At 48.5% G+C, this 22,587-nt stretch overlaps 1 protein-coding gene across 1 annotated transcript in view; it reads right to left on the reverse strand.

Annotated features, from left to right (window-relative positions):
- The window catches only part of SNAPC1 (small nuclear RNA activating complex polypeptide 1), a 102,920-nt gene that overhangs the window by 30,973 nt on the left and 49,360 nt on the right, over positions 1 to 22,587 (reverse strand). Inside the window, exon 9 of the mRNA XM_063947700.1 lies at positions 1,397 to 1,474. Coding sequence (XP_063803770.1) covers positions 1,397 to 1,474 — 78 coding nt within the window. The remainder of the gene's footprint in view (positions 1 to 1,396; positions 1,475 to 22,587) is intronic.

Consider the following 22,587-nt stretch of genomic DNA (forward strand, 5'->3'; position numbering starts at 1 on the left):
AAACATCCGTATGTTAATTCTCTGTTCAAATTCGTGTTGGCAGATTATCCTGTAACCTTGTATTTATGCGATTGTATTCCCCCCGCCCCAATTTCCCTTTTCTTCTTTCTGTATCCCCCCTCCTATCTGGTGCTCTATGAAACTTAAATAAAAATCAAATTTAAAAAAAAAAAAAAAAAAAAGCCGTGCAGGCTCCTACATTAAAAGCTACTGCCTGGGGAAGATCAGAATTACAATGTGTCCATGTCCTATACAAAGTGGAGGCAGACCGTTTGTATGCGGAACCCAGATTCAGGAGAATGCAAGGTACTGTCACTATCATTCCCAAGACCCTTCATGTGATAGGAACCAGTAACCTCATCTGCTGCTATCAGACCGATAAACTGCATTCTCACAATTTTAATCTCATCACACCATGCATAAGTGACAGCAACACATACAGTTAGCTTGGATCTCTATTAGAATCCATGTCAGGAATACTGGTCATGATGAAACCGCTAGTGAATTGTAAGCCTGTATACTTAAATGGTTCAGTACTCAAAATAGCTGCTCCCAATAGGTGGTAGATTCTGTAAACCTGCAACAGTGGGAGCCACCAGAATAGTCAAACGTCAGTAAACATGTGGCATGGAGTGCATGTCTGCATTTCTTAACTGCACAGAAGTGTTGCTGCTGCACTAATGCTACAGCACTGAGAAGGATGGATGGCGAGTATGAGGGATCAAATGAGGAGCGAGATATGTTTTTTGTTTTTTTAAATAATTTTGCCCATCCACTATGTACCCAATGTTTTATTTACTCCATATTTCTGCCCTTTCAACGTATTTATATTTGCCCCTATAATTCTCCATTGTACCAGATACATACAGGGCCTAATTCAGATGTGGTTGGAGTGTGCACTTACTTGGAAGCCGCAGCGATGTACTAGTATGGTAATGTAGCAGGAGGCGACTGGTATAAGTAGACGCTTCCTGTTTGCATGAGTGATCCATGCCGTGTCCTAGACGCAACATCAGATCACTTGCAACACCATTGGCGGGTTGCTGCAACTCCAACAAAGAGGCCAGGAAATCTCTGTCAGAAGACGGAAATCCTGGTCTCGTCGCTCCCCAAAAACAGTGGTGATAGGACTCCGTTTTGGGAAATGGAGTCAATCACCACCCCTAAGCCACTGCAGACTGTTAATGTAGTGTTGTCTGCAGCCATATTGCGCCAATGATGCAGGACTAGTACCGCACATGCACAGTATGAGTGCGCATGCGCAAAGGCCCAAACATTGGTACTTTGCCTCATGTGACTCGGATCCGAATTAGGTCAACTGTATGTACACCTACACAGTATGCACCAACAGTACCGTGCACAAAATATTAATGGAACACTGCGTTAATGTTTTCACCTTCACTGCTGGATGAGGAATCCTCCTCAGGAATTGCCGGCATGTTTACAGACTTCTTCTGTGTCACAGCTGCCCTGCCTGCAAAGAGATTGACATACTTTAGTCAGTCAGTAGACAAAGCAGCAAAATAGTTAGCGGTATAAATACAGACAGTATGAATATATCCAAGTTAACTTACAACACACAAAAGGTAACTTAATACAAATAATGTAAACTTAAATAATATTTCAATCAACTATTGTACCCCCCATTAAAAATGAATGGTGACATGGAAGAGATGGGAGCTAACTACGGGTTCTTCATATATTTTCTTTTCAGTACAATTAAAAGGGTTATCAAAATTGGGACAAAAAGGAGGAGATTTTTGTTCTTACCTTGTTAAATCCTTTTCTTTGACTCCATAGGGGACACAGGGATAACCTTGGGTATAGCCTGGGGAGGAGAGTCTGGGAACCAAATAGTTAATTCTTTTTTTCCCCAGCAGCCCAGACTTCCTCTCCACTATACCCCGGCTCCACGCCACCAGCAGACAGTTAAGTTAGCAAGCCCACAGGAAGGAGCGAGAAGGAGGGGGAGAACGAAGACCGGTACTAGGGAAACCAATCCCGGGAATAGGGACTGACAAATGATCAATCACGGGATTCACGGGATACCCGGGACTGTTTTTTTGTGTGTGTCCCCATTGCCCTACCCAGCCTAGATAACTCGCCCTACTTTGAGCTTCACTTGTTGTGAGGAGAGGAGGTAAGATGTGGCGAAGGGCGGCGGTGAGCTCAACGCTGCATAGAAAAAAGCAAAGTGGTGGCCAATCCCAAAATCCACGGGATTAGAAGCTCCAATCGCAGGATTGAATCCCAGCCATCCCGCAATTGGCCACCATAACCGGTACACACTCAAACACACACAGACAAAAAGGTGCGCAGAGAACCGGAAACATAGGAACTAAACCCTGCAAGCCAAGTACGTCAGGGTGGGCGTCCTGTGCCACTTATGGAGTCGAAGAAAAGGATTTAACAAGGTAAAAACATAATTCTCCTTTCCTGCTCTCGCCACTAGGGGGCACAGGGATAACCTTGGGACATCCTAAAGCTGTCCCCCTATGGGAAGGGGAAGCTCTAAACTGCACTGAGAACTCGTCAACTGAAGGCTGTGTCTGGAGATGCAAAAGGTGTCACATGCATAGAAAAGAATTAAAGTATCGGCGGAAGACCACATGGCTGCTTTACAAAACTGCTCTGCAAAAACGCCACGTTGAGCTGCCCCAGATACACTGACTGGGTGGAATGTGCAGTCACCACGGCATGGGAAGGAAGGTCCACGGCATGGCAGATAGTCAAGCGGAGCCACGTAGCCAAAGTCTGTTTAGAAGCCTGCCAGCCCCGCTTGTGAAAATCATACAGGACAAGGAGAGAATCCAATTTGCGGACATCTCTGGTCCTGTCCACTTAAATTTAGAGAGCCTTCATTACATCCAGAGAAGCTTCTCAAAAGATGGTACCACAATCTTTTCGCTGATGTGGAACAGAGACATCCCCTTCAGTAGGTAAACCCAACAGAGTCCTCTGAACGGCCTGATCCAAATGGAAGATCAGAAAGGGGGAGCGTCAAGACTAGGCGCTCAAATCGGACACCTGCCAGGTCAATGCAATGGCAAGTAAGAAGACAGTATACTACATAAGCCAACAAATATCCACTATATACAAAGGCTCAAAGAAAGCGGACTGCAGAGCTCGAAGAACCAACAAACGGTGGCTGCACATTTAGGATGCCCTGAAAAAATGTTCACACATCTGGTAAGAGTGCAATCTGCCACTGAAAGAAAACAGACAGGGCAGAGACATGTACTGTATCTTCATGGCCGAAATCCATACCCTCCTGCAAACAGGAAAGGAGAGTCAGAATGACCTGGGGTTGAAGACCCTGGCTGAACACAAAGCAAAATATGTTCGCCAAATGCGATGATAAATATTAGCCGAAGATGGCTTTCGAGCAGTAAGCATGGTACGGATGTCCTTTCCGGAAAAGCCCTTTGCTTCCAGGATGGATGTCACAAGAGCCACCAAAGCAAGGCGGGCCAGCTCCGGAAGGAAGCACGGGCCTTGAGACAGAAGATCTGGCCAAAGAGGCAGAAGCAGAGGAGCACTAATGGAGTAAGCCCAAAAGATTGGCGAAGACTTGCGTTAGTAGTGATAAGGGCCCTACACACTGGCTGATAACACAGAACGATATGAACGTTCTCGTTCATTAATGAATGAGAACTCTTTTTTTATATCGTTTAGTGTGTAGGCACCAACGATGAACGATGCGCGGCCCCGCGCTCGTTCATCGTTGGTGCCCCGTCGCTTATGCATGCAGGCCAATATGGACAATCTCATCCATAAATGCATGCAGTGCTATGGAGACGGGTGACCGGGGGGGGGGGGGGGGGTGGGGTGAAGAAACTTCACTCCCCCGTCGGTCATATCCGCCGTCGGGCAGGTCGGCGGCGGATCGTCGAGTCTATAGGGGGCATTAGTAGTGAGCAGGATCCCTTGGCCAGGTGGGAATGGTGGAGCCACCACAAGAGGGAGTGACAAACCTTTTGCAAGAGAATGATAGTCTGCATCTTGAGAGGCAGATGGGACTTATTCCACCCATGTAGAAGAGCCATTTGAAGAGGACAGGAGTGAAACTGGGCATACTGAACCATGTCTAACTTGGATACCAATGAACCCAGCATCCACAAGCAGGAGTGGATCAAGGAATGTGCAAACCATGGAGTGCAGGGATTGAATTTGGTCTCCCACACCTGCTGCGCTCACCTGCCCCTGTGGGTCCGGCTACAGCTGTGGGCTCAGAGAGCTGTGTGGGTGCGCTGTCTCTCCTGGAGTCCCATGGTTAAAGTCACCGTCACGGTTCAAACCGTATGGAGAGCTGGCTCACTGGCACTTGGAAATGATGTGATCTCCAAGCACCAGCAGTGGAGAAGCCCCGGCAATATCCCGTGTCCAGTCTGCGTTGTGAATGGGTGATCTGCAGAAACTCGCGTACCCACACTACTTTATTTCTTCAAATACCCTTCTTATCCACTAAGCCTTGTGAAACCACCTCTGAATATCTGTACTGCGTAAAAAGTGAAACGTTGAGCATTTTAGGCATCACTACTTTTATTGCTTTAAATAGCCGTCCCCTCGGTTAAGCCTAGTTTATGTCTTACAATAATGAGAATGAAGAGACGTTGGTAAAGTCTTTATTAGTTGGTGCCTGGAAAAGCACTTTCTAAACGAGTCCAACTGGAAACAAAGGGTCGGATGTAATGATGCCCGAGTTGGCCGGAGGTGTGGGCTCCTGGTATAACTCAAACCTTTTTTTTTAAAGCGACAATCATTTACAAGGCATGGTTTTGCCTTGTACATGATTGCCGCTTTTTAAAAAAAGTACGCGTTTGGCCGGGAACACGCATCTCTGGCCAACTTGGGCATCATTACAGCCGACACAAAATGTGCCTCATTAGAAGTTTGCAGGTAGAACCGATCAAGTGTTTTTTTTTCAAGCTAAAGAAGCTTGTATCCTCACAGAGGGCGACGTCTTGACCCCAAATCCATGATTTTTCCTGCAAAACCACATGCACCACTCAAAAATATATACATTATGGTAAGAACTTACCGTTGATAACGGTATTTCTCCTAAGTCCACAGGATAACATTGGGATATGATGAAGCGACAGCGGACTTTGACCAATCAGCCAAAGCTTTTCAGCTTCCCAGCATGCAATGGGCCCATCCATATAGCCCCGCCTCCTGGCTCAGGCAAATGAGTTGTATTTCCAAAGCTCAAGGTAGGAGCATAATAGATAATCAGGCGAGAAGAACACACATGCACACCCTTCTGTACAAGAAGGAAGAGGTTAGTGAGTAAAAGGATCCTCAAATCAAGTGCGTCAGGGTGGGATCCCTGTGGACTTAGGAGAAAATAGGATTTTAATACCTACCGGTAAATCCTTTTCTCTTAGTCCGTAGAGGATGCTGGGGACTCCAAAAGGACCATGGGGTATAGATGGGATCCGCAGGAGACATGGGCACTTTAAGACTTTAAATGGGTGTGAACTGGCTCCTCCCTCTATGCCCCTCCTCCAGACCTCAGTTATAGGAACTGTGCCCAGGGAGACGTACATTAACCCAATACATACCAGCTCACACCACAACACACCGTACAACATGGCATTGAAGTAAAACCAGTTAACAGCATGAACTAAAAAAAAATCAGCAACAGACTGATCGAAACCAAAAACACAACCTTTGTGTAACAAAAGCAAGAACTATGAACAAGTACTGCAGATAGAGTCCGCACTGGGACGGGCGCCCAGCATCCTCTACGGCAGGGGTGGAGAACCTCCGGCCCGCGGGCCGTACACGGCCCGCGAAGCCGTTTGGTCCGGCCCACCAGCTTGTGTCAGTGAGACACGCTGCCGCTCAGTCCGGCGGCAGCGTGTCTCAGCTGTCAGAACAGGGAGACGGAGGAGAGCGCGGCTGTCGAGTGGAAGCGGCGGCGTGTAGTACTTCAAATCAGCCGCCGGTCCGTGAGCCAATCAGAGCTCGCGGACCGGCAGCCAATCAGGAGCCGCGGCTGCCGGTCCGCGAGCTCTGATTGGCTCTCGAACCGGCAGCTGGTTTGAAGTACTACACGCCGCCGCTCCCACCCGACAGCCGCGCTCTCCTCCGTGTCCCACGGTAAGCAGCACGGAGGGGAGGGGGGAGGGCATCTGTATACCTGGCACTGTGGGGGGGCATTTGTATACCTGGCACTGTGGGGGGGCATTTGTATACCTGGCACTGTGGGGGGGCATTTGTATACCTGGCACTGTGGGGGGGCATTTGTATACCTGGCACTGTGGGGGGCATTTGTATACCTGGCACTGTGGGGGGCATTTGTATACCTGGCACTGTGGGGGGCATTTGTATACCTAGCACTGTGGGGGGCATCTGTATACCTGGCACTGTGAGGGGCATCTGTATACCTGGCACTGTGAGGGGCATTTGTATACCTGGCACTGTGAGGGGCATTTGTATACCAGGCACTGTGGGGGCATCTGTATACCTGGCACTGTGGGGGCATCTGTATACCTGGCACTGTGGGGGCATCTGTATACCTGGCACTGTGGGGGCATCTGTATACCTGGCACTGTGGGGGCATCTGTATACCTGGCACTGTGGGGGCATCTGTATACCTGGCACTGTGGGGACATCTGTATACCTGGCACTGTGAGGGGCATTTGTATACCTGGCACTGTGGGGGCATTTGTATACCTGGCACTGTGGGGGCAATTGTAGATCTGGCACCGCACTATTGGGGGCATATGTGTATCACGTCCCATTTTAACTGGCCACACCCATTTTTTGGGCGCGTGCGCGCCTCCGGCGCGCACACACAGTACCTCTAAGGGGCGGACCTACTGGGGGGCAGGGTAATTTTTTAAGTTGAGAATTTTTGTATGGCCCCCAAAGGATTTTATAAATATCCAAATGGCCCTCGGTAGAAAAAAGGTTCCCCACCCCTGCTCTACGGACTAAGAGAAAAGGATTTACCGGCAGGTATTAAAATCTTATTTTCTCCTTCGTCCTAGAGGATGCTGGGAACTCCAAAAGGACCATGGGGTTTATACCAAAGCTCCAGACCGGGCGGGAGAGTGCGGATGACTCTGCAGCACCGATTGAGCAAACATGAGGTCCTCATCAGCCAGGGTATCAAACTTTTAGAACTTAGTAAAGGTGTTTGAACCCGACCAAGTAGCTGAACCACCAAGACTCCTCGGGCAGCATCCCAATATGAACCCACCTTTCTGGTAGAGTGGGCCTTCACCGAATCCGGTAATGGCAATCCTGCCGTAGAATGAGCATGCCGAATCGTATCACAGATCCAGCGCGCAATAGTCTGCTTAGAAGCAGGAGCCCCAATTTTGTTGGGAGCATACAAGATAAACAGAGCCTCTGTTTTCCTAATACGAGCCGTTCTGGCTACATAAATTTCCAAAGCTCTGACCACATCGAGAGACTTTGAAACAGCCAAGGCTTCAGTAGCCACAGGCACCACAATAGGTTGGTTTATGTGAAACGAAGAAACCACCTTTGGCAGAAATGGTTGACGAGTTCTCAATTACGCTCTATCCTCATGGAAGATCAAATAGGGGCTCTTGTGAGACAAAGCCGCTAACTCCAACACCCGCCTTGCAGACGCCAAGGCCAAAAGCATGACCACTTTCCAAGTGAGAAATTTTAACTCAACCTTCCGTAAAGGTTCAAACCAGTGTGACATAAGAAACTGCAACACCACGTTACGGTACCATGGTGCCACCGGGGGCACAAATGAAGGTTGGATGTGCAGCACTCCCTTCACGAAAGTCTGAACCTCTGGAAGGGCGGCCAATTTTTTCTGAAAGAAAATCGATAAGGCCGAAATCTGCACTTTAATGGAGCCTAACTTTAGGCCCGCATCCACACCTGCTTGCAAAAAATGGAGAAAACGACCCAGCTGAAATTCATCCGTAGGAGCCTTCTTGGATTCACACCAAGACACATTTTCTCCAAATACGGTGATAATGCTTCGCCGTTACTTCCTTTCTAGCTTTATGCAGAGTAGGAATGACTTCACTGGGAATACCCTTCCGAGCTAGGATTTGGCGTTCAACCGCCACGCCGTCAAACGCAACTGCGGTAAGTCCTGGAACACACATGGCCCTTGCATTAACAGGTCCTCTCTTAGATGAAGATGCCAGGGATCTCCTATGAGTAATTCCTGAAGATCCGGATACCAGGCCCTCCGTGGCCAATCTGAAACAATGAGTATCGCCTGAACCCTTGTTCTTCTTATGATCCTTATTACCTTTGGAATGAGTGGAAGTGGAGGGAACACATATACCGACTGAAACACCTTGAGGGTCCCTCGACCTGGAACAATATCTCTGAAGCTTCTTGTTGAGGCGAGACGCCATCATGTCTATTTAAGGAATTCCCCAATGACTTGTCACTTCTGCGAAGACCTCTTGATGCAAACCCCACTCTCCTGGATGAAGATCGTGTCTGCTGAGGAAGTCTGCTTCCCAGTTGTCCACGCCCGGAATGAAGACCACTGACAGAGCGCTTGCATGTTTTTCCGCCCAGAGGAGAACTTTTGTGGCCTCCACCATCTCCGCTCTGCTCTTTGTTCCACCCTGGCGGTTTATGTACGCCACTGCTGTAATGTTATCCGACTGAGTCAGGACGGGCAGACCGCAAAGATGATGTTCCGCTTGTAGAAGGCCGTTGTAGGTGGCTCTTAATTACAGAATGTTTATGTGCAGACAAACTTCCTGGCTTGACCATTTTCCCTGGAAATTTTCCCCCTGTGTGACTGTTCCCCAGCCTCGGAGACTTGCATCCGTAGTCACCAGGACCCAGTCCTGGATCCCGAACCTGCGCCCCTCCAGGAGGTGCGAACTGTGGAGCCACCACAGGAGAGATACTCTGGTCCTGGAGGATAGGCTTATTTTCCGGTGCATGTGCAGGTGAGACCCGGACCACTTGTCCAACAGGTCCCACTGAAACACCCTGGCATGGAACCTGCCAAACGGAATGGCTTCGTATGCTGCCACCATCTTCCCCAGCACCCGCGTGCATTGATGAATCGACACTCTTGCCGGGTTCAGAATCTCCTTGATCATGTACTGGATTTCCAGAGCTTTTTCTACTAGGAGAAAGACTCTGCTGTTCCGTGTCTAAGAATGACAGCCGTGTTGTCGGAACCAACTGTGACTTTGGCAAATTTAGGAGCCAACCATGTTATTGCAGGACTGTCAGGGAGAGCGCAACGTTTCTTAGTAACTGCTCCTTTGATCTCGCCTTTATCAGGAGATCGTCCAAGTACGGGATAATTGTGACATCATTTCCGCCATTACTTTGGTGAAAATCCTCGGAGCCGTGGAAAGACCAAACGGCAATGTCTGAAATTGGTAATGACAATCCTGAACAGCAAACCTCAGGTAAACTGAGGAAATATTGGGACATGTTAGTAGGCATCTTTTATGTCGACTGACGCCATAAAATCCCCCCCTTCCAGACTGGAGATCACTGCTCGGAGAGATTCCATCTTGAATTTGAATTGTTTTAGAAAGAAATTGAGGGATTTTAGGTTCAGAATCGGTCTGACCGAGCCATCCGGTTTCGGGACCACGAACAGGCTTGAATAAAAACCTTCTCCCCGCTGTGACGGGGGGACCGTGACAATAACTTTCTGCAGACACAGCTTTAGTATCGCAGCGCATACTACTTCCCTTTCCGGAAGAGACGCTGGTAAAGCCGATTTGAAAAATCGGTGAGGGGGCACGTCTTGAAACTCCAGTTTGTACCCTTGAACCACTACTTCTAGCACCCAAGGATCCAGGGCCAAACGAGCCCAGACCTGACTGAAGAGTTGAAGACGTGCCCCCACCGGTGCGGACTCCAGCAGCGGAGCCCCAGCGTCATGTGGATTTGGCAGGGGCTGGGGAGGACTTCTGCTCTTGGGAGCTTGCCCCAGCCGGCGACTTTTTACCCCTTCCCCTACCTCTAACAGCAAGGAAGGAGGACCCTCGTCCTTTTTTTTTTTATTTATTAGACCGAAAGGACTGCATCTGATAAGGAGGCGTCTTCTTTTGTTGTGCAGGGACATACGGTAGAAAAGATGACTTACCCGCGGTAGCTGTAGATACCAGGTCCGCGAGGCCCTCACCAAACAAAACCACCATTACACGGCAGAGCCTCCATAGCCCTCAGAGTCCGCATCACCATTCCATTGATGAGTCCATAATGCTCTCCTAGCCGAGATTGCAATGGCATTGGCCCTTGATCCCAAGAGGCCAATATCTCTCGCAGCCTCCCTTAGATAGACTGCAGCATCCCTGATATGACCCAGCGTCAAAAGAACGCTATCCCTATCCAGGGTGTCCAAGTCAGACGATAAGTTATCTGCCCACTTTTCAATTGCACTACTCACCCATGCTGATGCCACTGCAGGTCTGAGCAGTGTACCCGTAGTGACATAAATAGATTTCAAAGTAGTTTCCTGCTTACAATCCGCAGGATCCTTTAGGGCCGCCGTGTCAGGGGACGGAAGCGCCACCTTCTTGGACAGCCGTGCTAGAGCCTTGTCCACGTTGGGGGTCGACTCCCACTTTTTCCTATCCTCGGAGGGAAACGGGTATGCCATAATTATTCTCTTGGGAATCAGCAACTTTTTGTCAGGAATTTCCCAAGCCTTTTCAAAACGAGTGTTCAGTTCATGAGAGGGAGGAAACGTTACCGGAGGTTTCTTTCCTTTAAACATTTAGACCCTTGTCTCAGGAACAGCAGGGTCTTCCGTGATATGCAACACTTCTTTTATTGCCACAATCATGTACTGAATGCTCTTAGCCAGTTTAGGATTCAACCTGGCATCACCATAGTCGACACTGGAATCCGAATCCGTGTCGGTATCAGTGTCTGCTATTTGGGTAAACGGACGTTTCTGTGACCCTGAGGGAACCTGCGTTTGGGATAAAGCATCTTCCATGGATTGTCTCCATGTTTGGTTCTGAGCCTCAGATTTATCCAATCTCTTATTTAATAAAGCCACATTTGCATTCAAGGCACTCAACATATTTACCCAATCAGCAGTGCCAACAGATTCACTCCCCCACACTGTTCTGTCTCTACTCCAGCCTCCTCCTGGGAAGAGCCTTCAGCCTCAGACATGTCGACACACTCGTACCGACACCACTATCACACTGGGCTATAGGGGACAGACCCACAACAAGGCCTATTAGAGAAACACAGAGGGAGTTTGCAAGCTCACACCCAGTGCCTATCCCAGTCTGAAAGTATATGTATGTCTAGCCCCTGAGGAAACCAGTCGGTTGAAACAGCTGTCGGGCTGTGTTTGCTGTACTTCACCATGCCGTTTGGTTAAGGAATAAATCCTGCTTTTCTTTCATCTACACGTGAGTGCTGGCTTGTCTACTTTTTCTGCAGCGCTTTTAATAATAATAATCAACAACACCACATTTGCTGTGCCCCCCCCCCCCCCCCCCCGTTTAGCACCCTGTTACTTGTCACAGAAGTGTAGGAGCACAGGACCAGCGTCTCTGCAGCTCACTGTGGAGATAAAATGGCGCTGATTAGCACTGGGAGGACCAAGCCCCGCCCCCGTAATGGCGCACTTATGTCCCGCTTTTTTTTTTTTTTATACTGGCAGGGGGTTGTATACAGTGGCTATGCACTGTATTTACTGTTGCCAGGCTGATTTGAGGTCTTATTGCTGCCCAGGGCGCCCACCCTGCGCCCAAGTAGTGCCGCTGGTGTGTGGGAGCAATGGCGCGCGACCGCTGCGCGGTACCTCTGACTGAAGTATTCTGCCATCTTTAGTGAAGTATTCTGTACTTCGGTCACTCACCCGGCTTCTTTCTTCTGGCTCTGTGAGGGGGACAACAGCGCGGCTCCGGGAACGAGCAGCTAGGCTATACCAAGTGATCACACCCTCTGGAGCTAATGGTGTCCAGTAGCCTAAGAAGCAGAGCCTTTAACTCACAGAAGTAGGTCTGCTTCTCTCCCCTCAGTCCCACGAAGCAGGGAGCCTGTTGCCAGCAGTGCTCCCTGAAAATAATAAACCTAAAAAAAGTATTTTCCAGAGAAACTCAGGAGAGCTCCCCTAGTGTGTGTCATGGTCCCTTTGGAGTCCCCAGCATCCTCTAGGACGAAGGAGAAATACCGTTATCAACGGTAAGTTCTTACCATAACGTATATTTCTCTGGCAGGGTCCACAGGTTATCCACAAGATAACATTGAGATTTCCCAAAGCAATTTAGTGGTGGGGATGCTCCTGATTGGACAGGAGACTCCTTCGACCCAATTCAGCGTCCTGAAATGCAAAGGTATCCATGGCATAATGTCTAATGGATGTGTTAATGGAAGACCATGTGGCTGCCTTACATATCTGTTCTGCTGAAGCACCACGTTGTGCTGCCCATGATGGACCTACCTTACTAGTAGAGTGAGCAGAGACATTAGCCGGAACAGGGAGATCAGCTTGAGAATATGCTTCTGAAATCGTCATCCAAAGCCACCTTGCCAGTGTCTGCTTATCAGCAGGCCATCCTCTCTTGTGAAATCCGTAGAGAATGAAGAGAGACTCTGTCTTTCTGATGGCACTGATACGATCCACGTAGATCCTTAAGGCACGGACCACGCCCAGCGATGCATCTCCCGTAGAAAAGGTCCGGTTCCTGGACAGCCAGGACTACAATTTATTTGTTAAGGTGGAATTTAGACACCACCTTAGGAAGATACCCAGATCTAGTGCTGAGAACTGCTTTATCAGGATACAAAAAAAAAAAAAAATCAGAAATGGGGAATGACATTTGGCAAAGATCAGATGCTGCAGAGTCCTCGAGTGGAACTGTGCATACTCCACCATGTCGAATGTTGATACCATCAATACCATCACACGCATTACTGCGTGAATGGATACCTTTTGACTGTGTAGCAACTCCTGAATCCTTGACTGAACTTTGGATATCTTGTTCAGAAGTAAAACTACTCTCTGAAGGCTTGAATCCAGTACAGCCCCCAAGTGAGTCATCCACTGTGACGGGACCAGAGTCGATTTTGACCTATTTATGAGCCACCCGTGCTTCTGCAGACACGTTATTGTCTGTTGCAGATGACACAGGAGCAGTTGCTGCGACTGTGCCAGGATTAAAAGATAGTCGAAGTATGGAAAAATTCTTATCCGCTGCTGGCGGAGATAAGCTGCCATTACCACCATAGTTTTGGTAAATACCATGGGGGCTGTGGCTAACCCAAAAGGCAGGGCCTGCAACTGAAAATGCTGTTGGAGGATAGCATACCTGAGATAGCACTGATGGGACCGAGCTATAGGAACATGTAGGTAAGCATCTTGGATATCCAGGGATACCATATAATCCATGGCGAAAATGATGGAATGTAAAGTCTCCATATGAAACTGAGGTACGAAATTGTACTTGTTCAGCACTTTGAGATTGAGAATTGGCCGGAATGTCCAATTTGGCTTTTGAACTAGAAACAGGTTGGAATAAAAACCCTGTCCTCGTTGTGCAAGAGGAACTGGAATGATTATTCTTGACTGAAGCAATTTCTGAACTGTCTCTTGCAAAGCCCTGGCCTTCGTCTCTACCCGAGACGAGCTGGTACTAAAAAAAAAAAAAAAAACCTTTGAGGAGGGTGCTTATTGAAGGCAAATGCATAACATACATATACAGCTTCCTGCACCCAGGCATCTGTTGCAGACTGCTGCCAGATCTGTGTAAACTGAAGAAGTCGATCCCCCAGGTGGAGGCCCGCACCATCAGGCTGATGGCTTATTTTCTGTTTTACCAACCGGTCCTCTGGTAGCCCAATGCTTTTTAGTCTTACCAGACTTCTTGTATTGGGGCTGCTTGCAATCACTTTTTTATTTAGCTTTTCCTCGAGACTGAAAGGGACGAAAAGCTGGAACTTTAGGTTTGAATTTGTATGCAGAAGGAAACTTTACTTTCTTGGAGTCTGCTTCTGACTCCAAAATATCTGTCAATTCTTTACCAAAAAGAATATCTCCAGAAAAAGGAAAAGATTCCAAAACCTTCTTAGATCCTGAATCAGCTTTCCACGTACGTAGCCAAACTGCTCTGCGAGCAGCTATTGTTGAAGCGGATGCCCTGGAAGCAATAGTACCAATATCCAATGCTGCTTCTTCCAAGAACCTCGCAGCCTGTTTTATATGTGCTATATGGGATTTTTGCTCTCTAGATGCCATTGAAAGATCCCCTTCCAATGCATCCGCCCAGGCAGCCACTGTCTTTGCCATCCAAGCTGAAGCCATGGCTGGTCTTATAACTGCCCCAGACAGGGAAAAAATGTTTTTTTTAAAAAGCATCCACTCTCCTATCTGTGACATAATTTAATGATGTTGAAGGCAGAGGTAATGTAGATTTTCATATTAATCGAATCACATGCGTATCTACTTTGGGAGCCACCTCCCTTTTTAAACAATCCCCAGCTGGAAGAGGATAATTGGAATTCCATTTCCTAGGAATTCTAAACTTCTTACTGGGCGTAGCCCAAGCCTCTTCCATGATTTCCGTCAGCTGATCTAACCTAGGAAACTCAGTCCTAATTGTTTTGGGACGTTTAAACACAGGTGCCTTGGTTTTTAACACAGGCTCTGAGGATTCCTCTAAGTATAGAATGGCTTTCATTGCCTTAATTAACTCAGCTATATCCACTGAGCTGAGACCTTCCTCCTCCTCTTTGTATGCCGAACCAGAGTTTATTGAGCTTTAATCCTCCGATGAATTCTCATCTGAAACATGTGTAGCCTGTGAGGATGAAGATTTACTTACCACTGGCTTATCAGCCTGTTTTTTTTGAGAGGCTGCAGCTGGAAGTAATAAACCGCAGGTGGGAAGTTGCATGTAAGGGTTAATGGTGTAACCTATCCCTGGTACAGGAGTTGGAATTATCCACTCAGCTATACTGGATGTTTGTGCAAACATAGCACAAGGGGGATCAACATGCACCTGAATCTGCCTCGTATTTTTCAAGAGGCCCTGGTGAAAGCTAAAACAATTTTCACACAAACCATCCTGAACCAGATCCTGAGAGGTTAACCCAGCTTTACAAGACAAACATGATATGAGTGTTGGTGTTGCTGTGAGTGTATCTTCCTCACCTTTTCCGCTCTTAGACATGATAATCAACACTTACAGAGAGTGTACTACACAATTTGTGACTGTAATCACTTTAAGCTTTTTAGAGACATACAATCTGACCCTATGCACCAGCATTGCGGATCAGAATAGAAAAAAAAATCTGACAGAATTATAGTAAAGTCAGCAATCACACTAGCAGTCAGTCACGTTATACATTAGTATAATAAGCAATATGAGCACATAATCAACTACAAATACATTTCAAGTATGTATGAGAACATATTACTGATTCATGTTTAAAAAGATCTACCGTGTTCAGACGCACAGCGAAAGAAACAATAATAGTATACAGACTCATATGCAGTAGGCACTTATCTAACTATTCGTACTCAAAAGGTAGAGACTTAGTGCTGTATTATCCATACTCAGAGTTGGATACAGGGAGACTCACCCCGCTTCCAGGACCGATCTATACGTTTGCGAACGCTGAGTGGATCCAGATGCTACTAGTGTACACTACCGCTCCATAAACCTATAGTAAACACAGACGCTCCGTGAACACAGACACATCTGTCACACAGCCGCCTATGCTGCGACTGGGTCCCCTTTGTATACAGCGTCTCAGACGGAAGCGGGAAAACAGTTCATGGCGGGAGACTCAGAGGAAACTGGTCATGAACCGGGGGGGAGGGGCGACCAGGAGAGCGTCTGACTCCCCATTGCTGACATCAACCCTAGGGATCGTGGCCTCATACTATTCCCGGAGCCTATGATCACTAATGCCTAGCGCTGGTGCACCCGAGGTGAGAGCCGAGTCATATACTGTTTGGTAGTCTCCTCCCAAACAGTGCGGATGTGTCCGTATTCCCCTTCTAAGCGGAACCGATGCCTTACCTTCTCCCCGTGCTCCGGCCGCAGCCTTGTAACATCTGCTGGACCTGCTAGTATATCCAACTCAGAAGCCCGCCGAAACAGCACTGTACTCGTGGGTAAGCGTTGTCGCAACCTGGCGGAGAGTTGTTGCAGCGACTCTTTCTAAGGTACATATAAGACGCCTTTTAGAAAGATTACTCAAGAAAAAATAGTAAGACTATCAAAATATAACAAGAAAGCTTAGGGCAGCTAAAAACCAGCAGCCCTCTGACCATGGTCCATCTCCTGCCGCATTAAACAAAAAACTGATTTGCCTGAGCCAGGAATATATGGACGGCCCCGATGCATGCTAGGAGGCCAAAAAGCTTTGACTGATTGGTACAAATCCGCTGTCGCTTCATCATATCCCAATGTTATCCTGTGGATAACCTGTGGACCCTGCCGGAGAAAGATACCCTTTATGACAAATCAGTATAATCATTGCGGCATTTTCACCATGACACGGTCTTTGAGGACAATATGGTGTCATAGAGTAGCCTGTTGGACTTAAACTGGCCTCCAGACTTTACCTAATATCTATATGGTGCAGAGCTCATCTTTTAGCTAAGTTGCCATTGTTCGCGCTCACTTTCCCATAATCCCATTAATGCTACCAGATCCGTCCTGTTAATTTTATTCATGTGTCAATGCTCTCACGATACAGTCTTGAGACACAGCATAGAGCAGTGCTTGTCAACTCAAGGTGGTGGCGTGGTGGATGCACCACCCGCGTGGCAATACAGGGCTGCGGTCGCAATGCCATCCACCGGCATATAGACGGCTGTCAGGATCCTGACAGGCGGTATATTAACCGCATACCGTAGAATGTGTGTAAAAAATTACTCCTGCCTAGAGTTGCTGAAAAGATGTTATGGGTTCAGATTAACTTTAAAATAGGATTTTAATTACCTACAGGTAAATCCTTTTCTTGTAGTCCGTAGAGGATGCTGGGGTCTACATTAGTACCATGGGGTATAGACGGGCCCACTAGGAGCCACTGGCACTTTAAGAGTTTGAGCGCGTGGGCTGGTTCCTCCCTCTATTTCCCTCCAACCAGACTCAGTCTAGAACCTGTGCCCGAGGAGACGGACATCTTTGAGAGAAGGATTGTACACAGATAGTGGAGAGATTCACACCAGCTCACACATACAAGGCAAACCAAGCTAACCAGCTTGAAACTCAGTAACCGCTGAAAACGAGATTTATGGTAAGAACTTACCTTTGTTAAATCTCTTTCTGCGAGGTACACTGGGCTACACAAGGATTGGACAATGGGGTGTAGAGTAGGATCTTGATCCGAGGCACCAACAGGTTCAAAGCTTTGATTGTTCCCAGAATGCACAGCGCCGCCTCCTCTATAGCCCCGCCTCTGTACACAGAAGCTCAGGTTTTTAGTTAACCAGCCCAATGCAGTAGCAGGAAAAGAGTCGACAACGGTTAGTAGCCACATACACCACACTCTCACGACAAGAGAAGTGTCAGCGGCTAATGCCATACCAACCCAAAGAAGCTAAGTGCGTCAGGGTGGGCACCTTGTGGATCCCAGTGTACCTCGCAGAAAGAGATTTAACAAAGGTAAGTTCTTACCATAAATCTCGTTTTCTGCTGCGGGGTACACTGGGCTCCACAAGGATTGGACAATGGGGATGTCCTAAAGCAGTTCCTTATGGGAGGGGATGCACTGTAGCGGGCACAAGAGAACCCGGCATCCAAAGGAAGCATCCTGGGAAGCGGCAGTATGGAAGGCATAGAACCTTATGAACGTGTTCCCAAAGGACCACATAGCCGCCTTGCACAATTGATCTAGGGTCGCACCACGTTGGGCCGCCCAAGAGGGTCCAACAGTCCGAGTAGAATGGGCTGTAATGTGAGCAGGAGCTGACAGACCAGCCCTCACATAAGCATGTGCAATCACCATTCTAATCCATCTGGCCAGGGTCCGCTTGTGAGCAGGCCAGCCACGTTTGTGAAATCCAAACAAAACACAGAGAGAATTAGATTTTCGAATAGAAGCAGTTCTCTTCACATAGATACGGAGAGCCCGTTCCACATCCAAAGACCGCTCTTTGGGAGACAAATCAGGAGAGACAAAGGCCGGAACCACAATCTCCTGATTAAGGTGGAACGAAGAAACCACCTTAGGCAAATATCCAGGACGAGTCCTAAGAACCGCCCGGTCACGGTGAAAAATCAGATATGGGGAACTACAAGACAAGGCACGCAGATACGACACTCTTCTAGCAGAGGCAATAGCCAGCAAGAACACCACCTTAAGGGAAAGCCACTTAAGGTCAGCTGAACCCAGGGGTTCAAACGGAGGCTCCTGCAACGCCTCCAAAACCCCCAACAAGTCCCAAGGAGCCACAGGCGGGACATAGGGAGGTTGGATACGCAATACACCCTGAGTGAAAGTATGAACATCAGGTAAAGTCGCAATTTTTCTCTAAAACCACACCGACAAGGCAGATATATGAACCTTGAGGGAGGCCAGATGCAGGCCTAAATCTAGGCCCTGCTGCAGAAAAGCCAAAAGTTTGGCTGTACTAAACTTGGAAGCGTCATAATTATGAGTTGCGCACCAAACAAAGTAGGAATGCCAGACCCTATGGTAAATCAGAGCAGAAGCCGGTTTCCGGGCCCGCAACATAGTTTTAATGACCTCTTCAGAAAAACCCCTAGCCCTCAAGACGGAAGCTTCAAGAGCCACGCCGTCAAAGACAGCCGGGCTAGGTCCTGGTAGACACAGGGGCCCTGAACGAAGAGGTCTGGGCGTTGTAGAAGTAGAAGTGGACGCTCTGACGATAGGCCTTGCAGGTCTGAGAACCAGTGCCGTCTGGGCCACACCGGAGCTATGAGAAGCAGATTTCCTTTTTCTTGCTTGAACTTCCGAATTACCCTGGGCAGGAGTGACACCGGAGGGAACACGTACGGCAGCCGAAACCTCCACGGCACCGCCAGCGCATCCACGAATGCTGCTTGAGGATCCCTTGTCCTTGCTCCGAAGACCGGAACCTTGTGATTGTGTCGAGACGCCATCAGATCTACATCTGGAAGACCCCACTTTTCCACTAGGAGATGAAACACTTCTGGATGGAGGCCCCACTCGCCGGCATGCACGTCCTGATGACTGAGAAAGTCAGCTTCCCAATTCAGGACTCCCGGAATGAATATTGCCGATATGGCCGGTAGATGGCGTTCCGCCCAATGTAGAATCCGTGAGACTTCCTTCATTGCCAAACGGCTTTGAGTGCCGCCTTGATGATTTATGTAAGCCACTGTGGTGGTGGTGTTGTCCGACTGTACTTGAACAGGACGGTTCTGAATTAAATGCTGGGCCAGGTTCAATGCATTCCAGAATGTTGATCGAGTGGAGAGATTCCTCCTTGGTCCACCAGCACCGCGCCCCAACCTCTTAGACTGGCATCTGTCGTCAACAGGACCCAGTTGGATATCCAGAAGGGACGGCCCCTGCACAATTGTTGGTCCCGGAGCCACCAAAGTAGCGACAGACGGACCTCCGGAGTCAATGAGATCATATGAGACCTGATCCGGTGAGGCAAGCCGTCCCACTTGGCTAGAATCAGCCTCTGGAGGGGGCGAGAATGGAATTGAGCATACTCCACCATGTCGAATGCTGAGACCATGAGGCCCAGCACCTGCACTGCCAAATGTATCGACACTTGCGGACGACAAAGGAAGCAACGAATCCTGTCCTGAAGCTTCAGGACTTTCTCCTGAGACAAGAACAATCGCTGGTTGCGAGTGTCCAATGGCGTTCCCAGGTGCACCATGCTCTGAGCAGGGACCAGGGAGGATTTCTTCCAGTTGATGAGCCACCCGTGGGCTTGTAGAAACCGGACCATCATATCCAGATGACGTAGGAGAAGTTCTGGGGAATTTGCCAGGATTAACAAGTCGTCCAGGTACAGCAGTATCCTGACCCCTTGACGGCGGAGTACCACCGTCATTACTTTGGTGAAGACTCGCGGAGCCGTTGTTATACCAAAAGGTAATGCCCGAAACTGGTAATGGAGGTTGCCAATAGCAAACCTCAGGTATTGCTGATGTGACGCTGCTATAGGAATATGCAGGTAAGCATCCTGTATGTCCAGGGAGACCATGTAGTCCCCAGGTTCCAAGGCCAGAACTATAGAGCGAAGGGTTTCCATACGGAACTTGGAAACCTTCACAAACCTGTTCAATGCCTTGAGGTTGAGAATGGGACGGGAGGACCCATTCGGTTTCGAGACTAGTAACAACAGAGAATAGTACCCCCGGCCCCTCTGAGCAAGAGGCACCTGTACTACAACTCCTGTATCTAGGAGGGTCTGTACCACCGAATGCAGAGTGTTTGCCTTTGTCTGGTCCGACGGGACCTCTGTCTGGCAAAATCGATGAGGGGGTCGGTTTTTGAAGGCTATGGCGTAACCTCGAGTGACGACTTCCCGTACCCAGGCATCTGAAGTGGTCTTCAACCATTCCTGGGTATACCCTAGAAGCCGACCCCCCACCCTGGGATCCCCCAGGGGGAGGCCTGCCCCATCATGCGGCAGGCTTATCGGTATTGGAAGCTGGCTGACGGGCAGCCCAGGCTCTTTTGGGCTTCGGCTTACCAGGTTTGGAAGTGCGGGCCTGCTTGTGGTATGCATGACCTTTTGCTTTACATGAAGGGCGAAAGGACGTACCTTTAGCCTTTGACACAGAAGGAGCGGTATTTGGCAGACAGGCAGTTTTGGCAGTAGCCAAGTCAGCCACTATCTTATTTAAGTCCTCCCCAAACAGAATATCTCCCTTGAAAGGGAGTACCTCCAGGGTTTTTCTAGATTCCAGATCCACAGACCAGGATCTCAGCCACAATATCCGGCGAGCCAGGACTGACGTAGTGGAGGCCTTGGCTGCTAGGATACCGGCATCCGAAGCCGCCTCTTTAATATATCGAGAAGCTGTGACAATATATGACAAGCATTGTCTAGCATGGTCAGAGGAGATTTCAGCTTCTAACTCCAAGGCCCATGCTTCAATAGCCTCGGCAGCCCATGTAGCTGCAATAGTGGGCCTTTGCGCAGCACCCGTGAGGGTGTAAATCGCTTTCCGACAACCCTCCACACGCTTATCCGTAGGCTCTTTTAGAGACGTGACGGTAGTGACAGGCAGAGCTGAGGAAACCACCATCCTAGCCACATGTGAATCCACTGGAGGAGGCGTTTCCCAATTCTTAGACAGCTCTGGCGCGAGGGGATAGCGCGCCAGCGTCTTCTTTTGAGGCACAAACTTCGTACCCGGGTTTTCCCAGGGTTCCTGACATATATTCACTAGGTGGTCAGAGTGAGGTAAAACTTGTTTAACCACCTTCTGACGCTTGAACCTATCTGGTTTCTTAGGAGGGACGGATGGCTCGGGATCACCCGTAAACTGTAGAAGTAACTTAATAGCCCCCAAAAGATCAGGAACATCCACATGTGAACTACCCTCCCCATCAGCCGTATCTGAGTCAGAACGTGTGGGGTCAGTGTACGTGCCGTCTTCATCAGACGAGGTGTCAGTGACAGCAGTGGATTGTGAGGAGACAAGCGCTCGCTTAGAGGACCCCTTGGACTTAGGCGAGCGATGGTCAGACTTTTTAGTAGTTAGGGACTGGTTCAACTTCTTTAATTGAGCAGATAAATCGTCCGCCCACGGCAGGTTAGCTGCAGGGACCACATACGGTAGTACCGGCATTGGGGGTCCCATAGGGGGTGTTAGTTTATGAACTAGCGTATGCAGAAGCGTGGAAAAAGCAGCCCACGGTGGGTCAGTATGTGCCTCCGTTGCCACAGTCCCACTGGGGGGCAAGGAGCCCCCAGAACCAGAGCCCACAGCTGCTATATTCTCCCCATATGTGCCTGTGGCTTCAGCAACACCAGCAGTGTGTTCCGCCCCAGAACCGCTACCCTCAGAAGCAGACATGATATAACTTGCAGTATGAGGTAACACAGTACAATTATTAGCAGCACTATATCCCTAAAGCCAAACCCCTGCACAGTGTAGTCAGCAACAGCAGAGATAAAGGAGAGATATGGTGACTAAATCACAGAGAAAAATACGTAATACAGTATATCTTTGTGAAAATCCTATATTAAATAACACCTGACGCACCAAGCCCCCTCAGGTTATAGAATATAGGGATAGCAAGTTGAGTGAAAGACACTAAATGGACAACACTCAGCTATCAAATGCACACACAGAAAGTCACAGTTTGTACAATGCAGAGGTTATTTCGGACAATAATACTGCACTGGACTAGCTTACACAGCTATATAACAATAGATATAACAGTACACAGTCAGAACTGGATGTATATCACAGGGTAATTGTACTATAAAACCTAAATGCACTCTTTCTTAACTATCACTGTCTAAAAAGGCAGGTAGAATACTTAAGTGTCATGTAAAGGCACAGCGCTGACAACCAGGCGGCTTTACATAGGAGGATTTGCCCAAGCAGTCCCAGGAACAGTGAGCTGAGGGATAATGGCGCCGCAGAAACTGACAGGGAGTGAGGGAAAGACAGAGATGCAGCTCCAGGGCGGGAACACTTGCTGGAAATG

Source organism: Pseudophryne corroboree, chromosome 12 (genome assembly GCF_028390025.1).
Source record: "Pseudophryne corroboree isolate aPseCor3 chromosome 12, aPseCor3.hap2, whole genome shotgun sequence".
Taxonomy (NCBI): Eukaryota; Metazoa; Chordata; class Amphibia; order Anura; family Myobatrachidae; genus Pseudophryne; species Pseudophryne corroboree.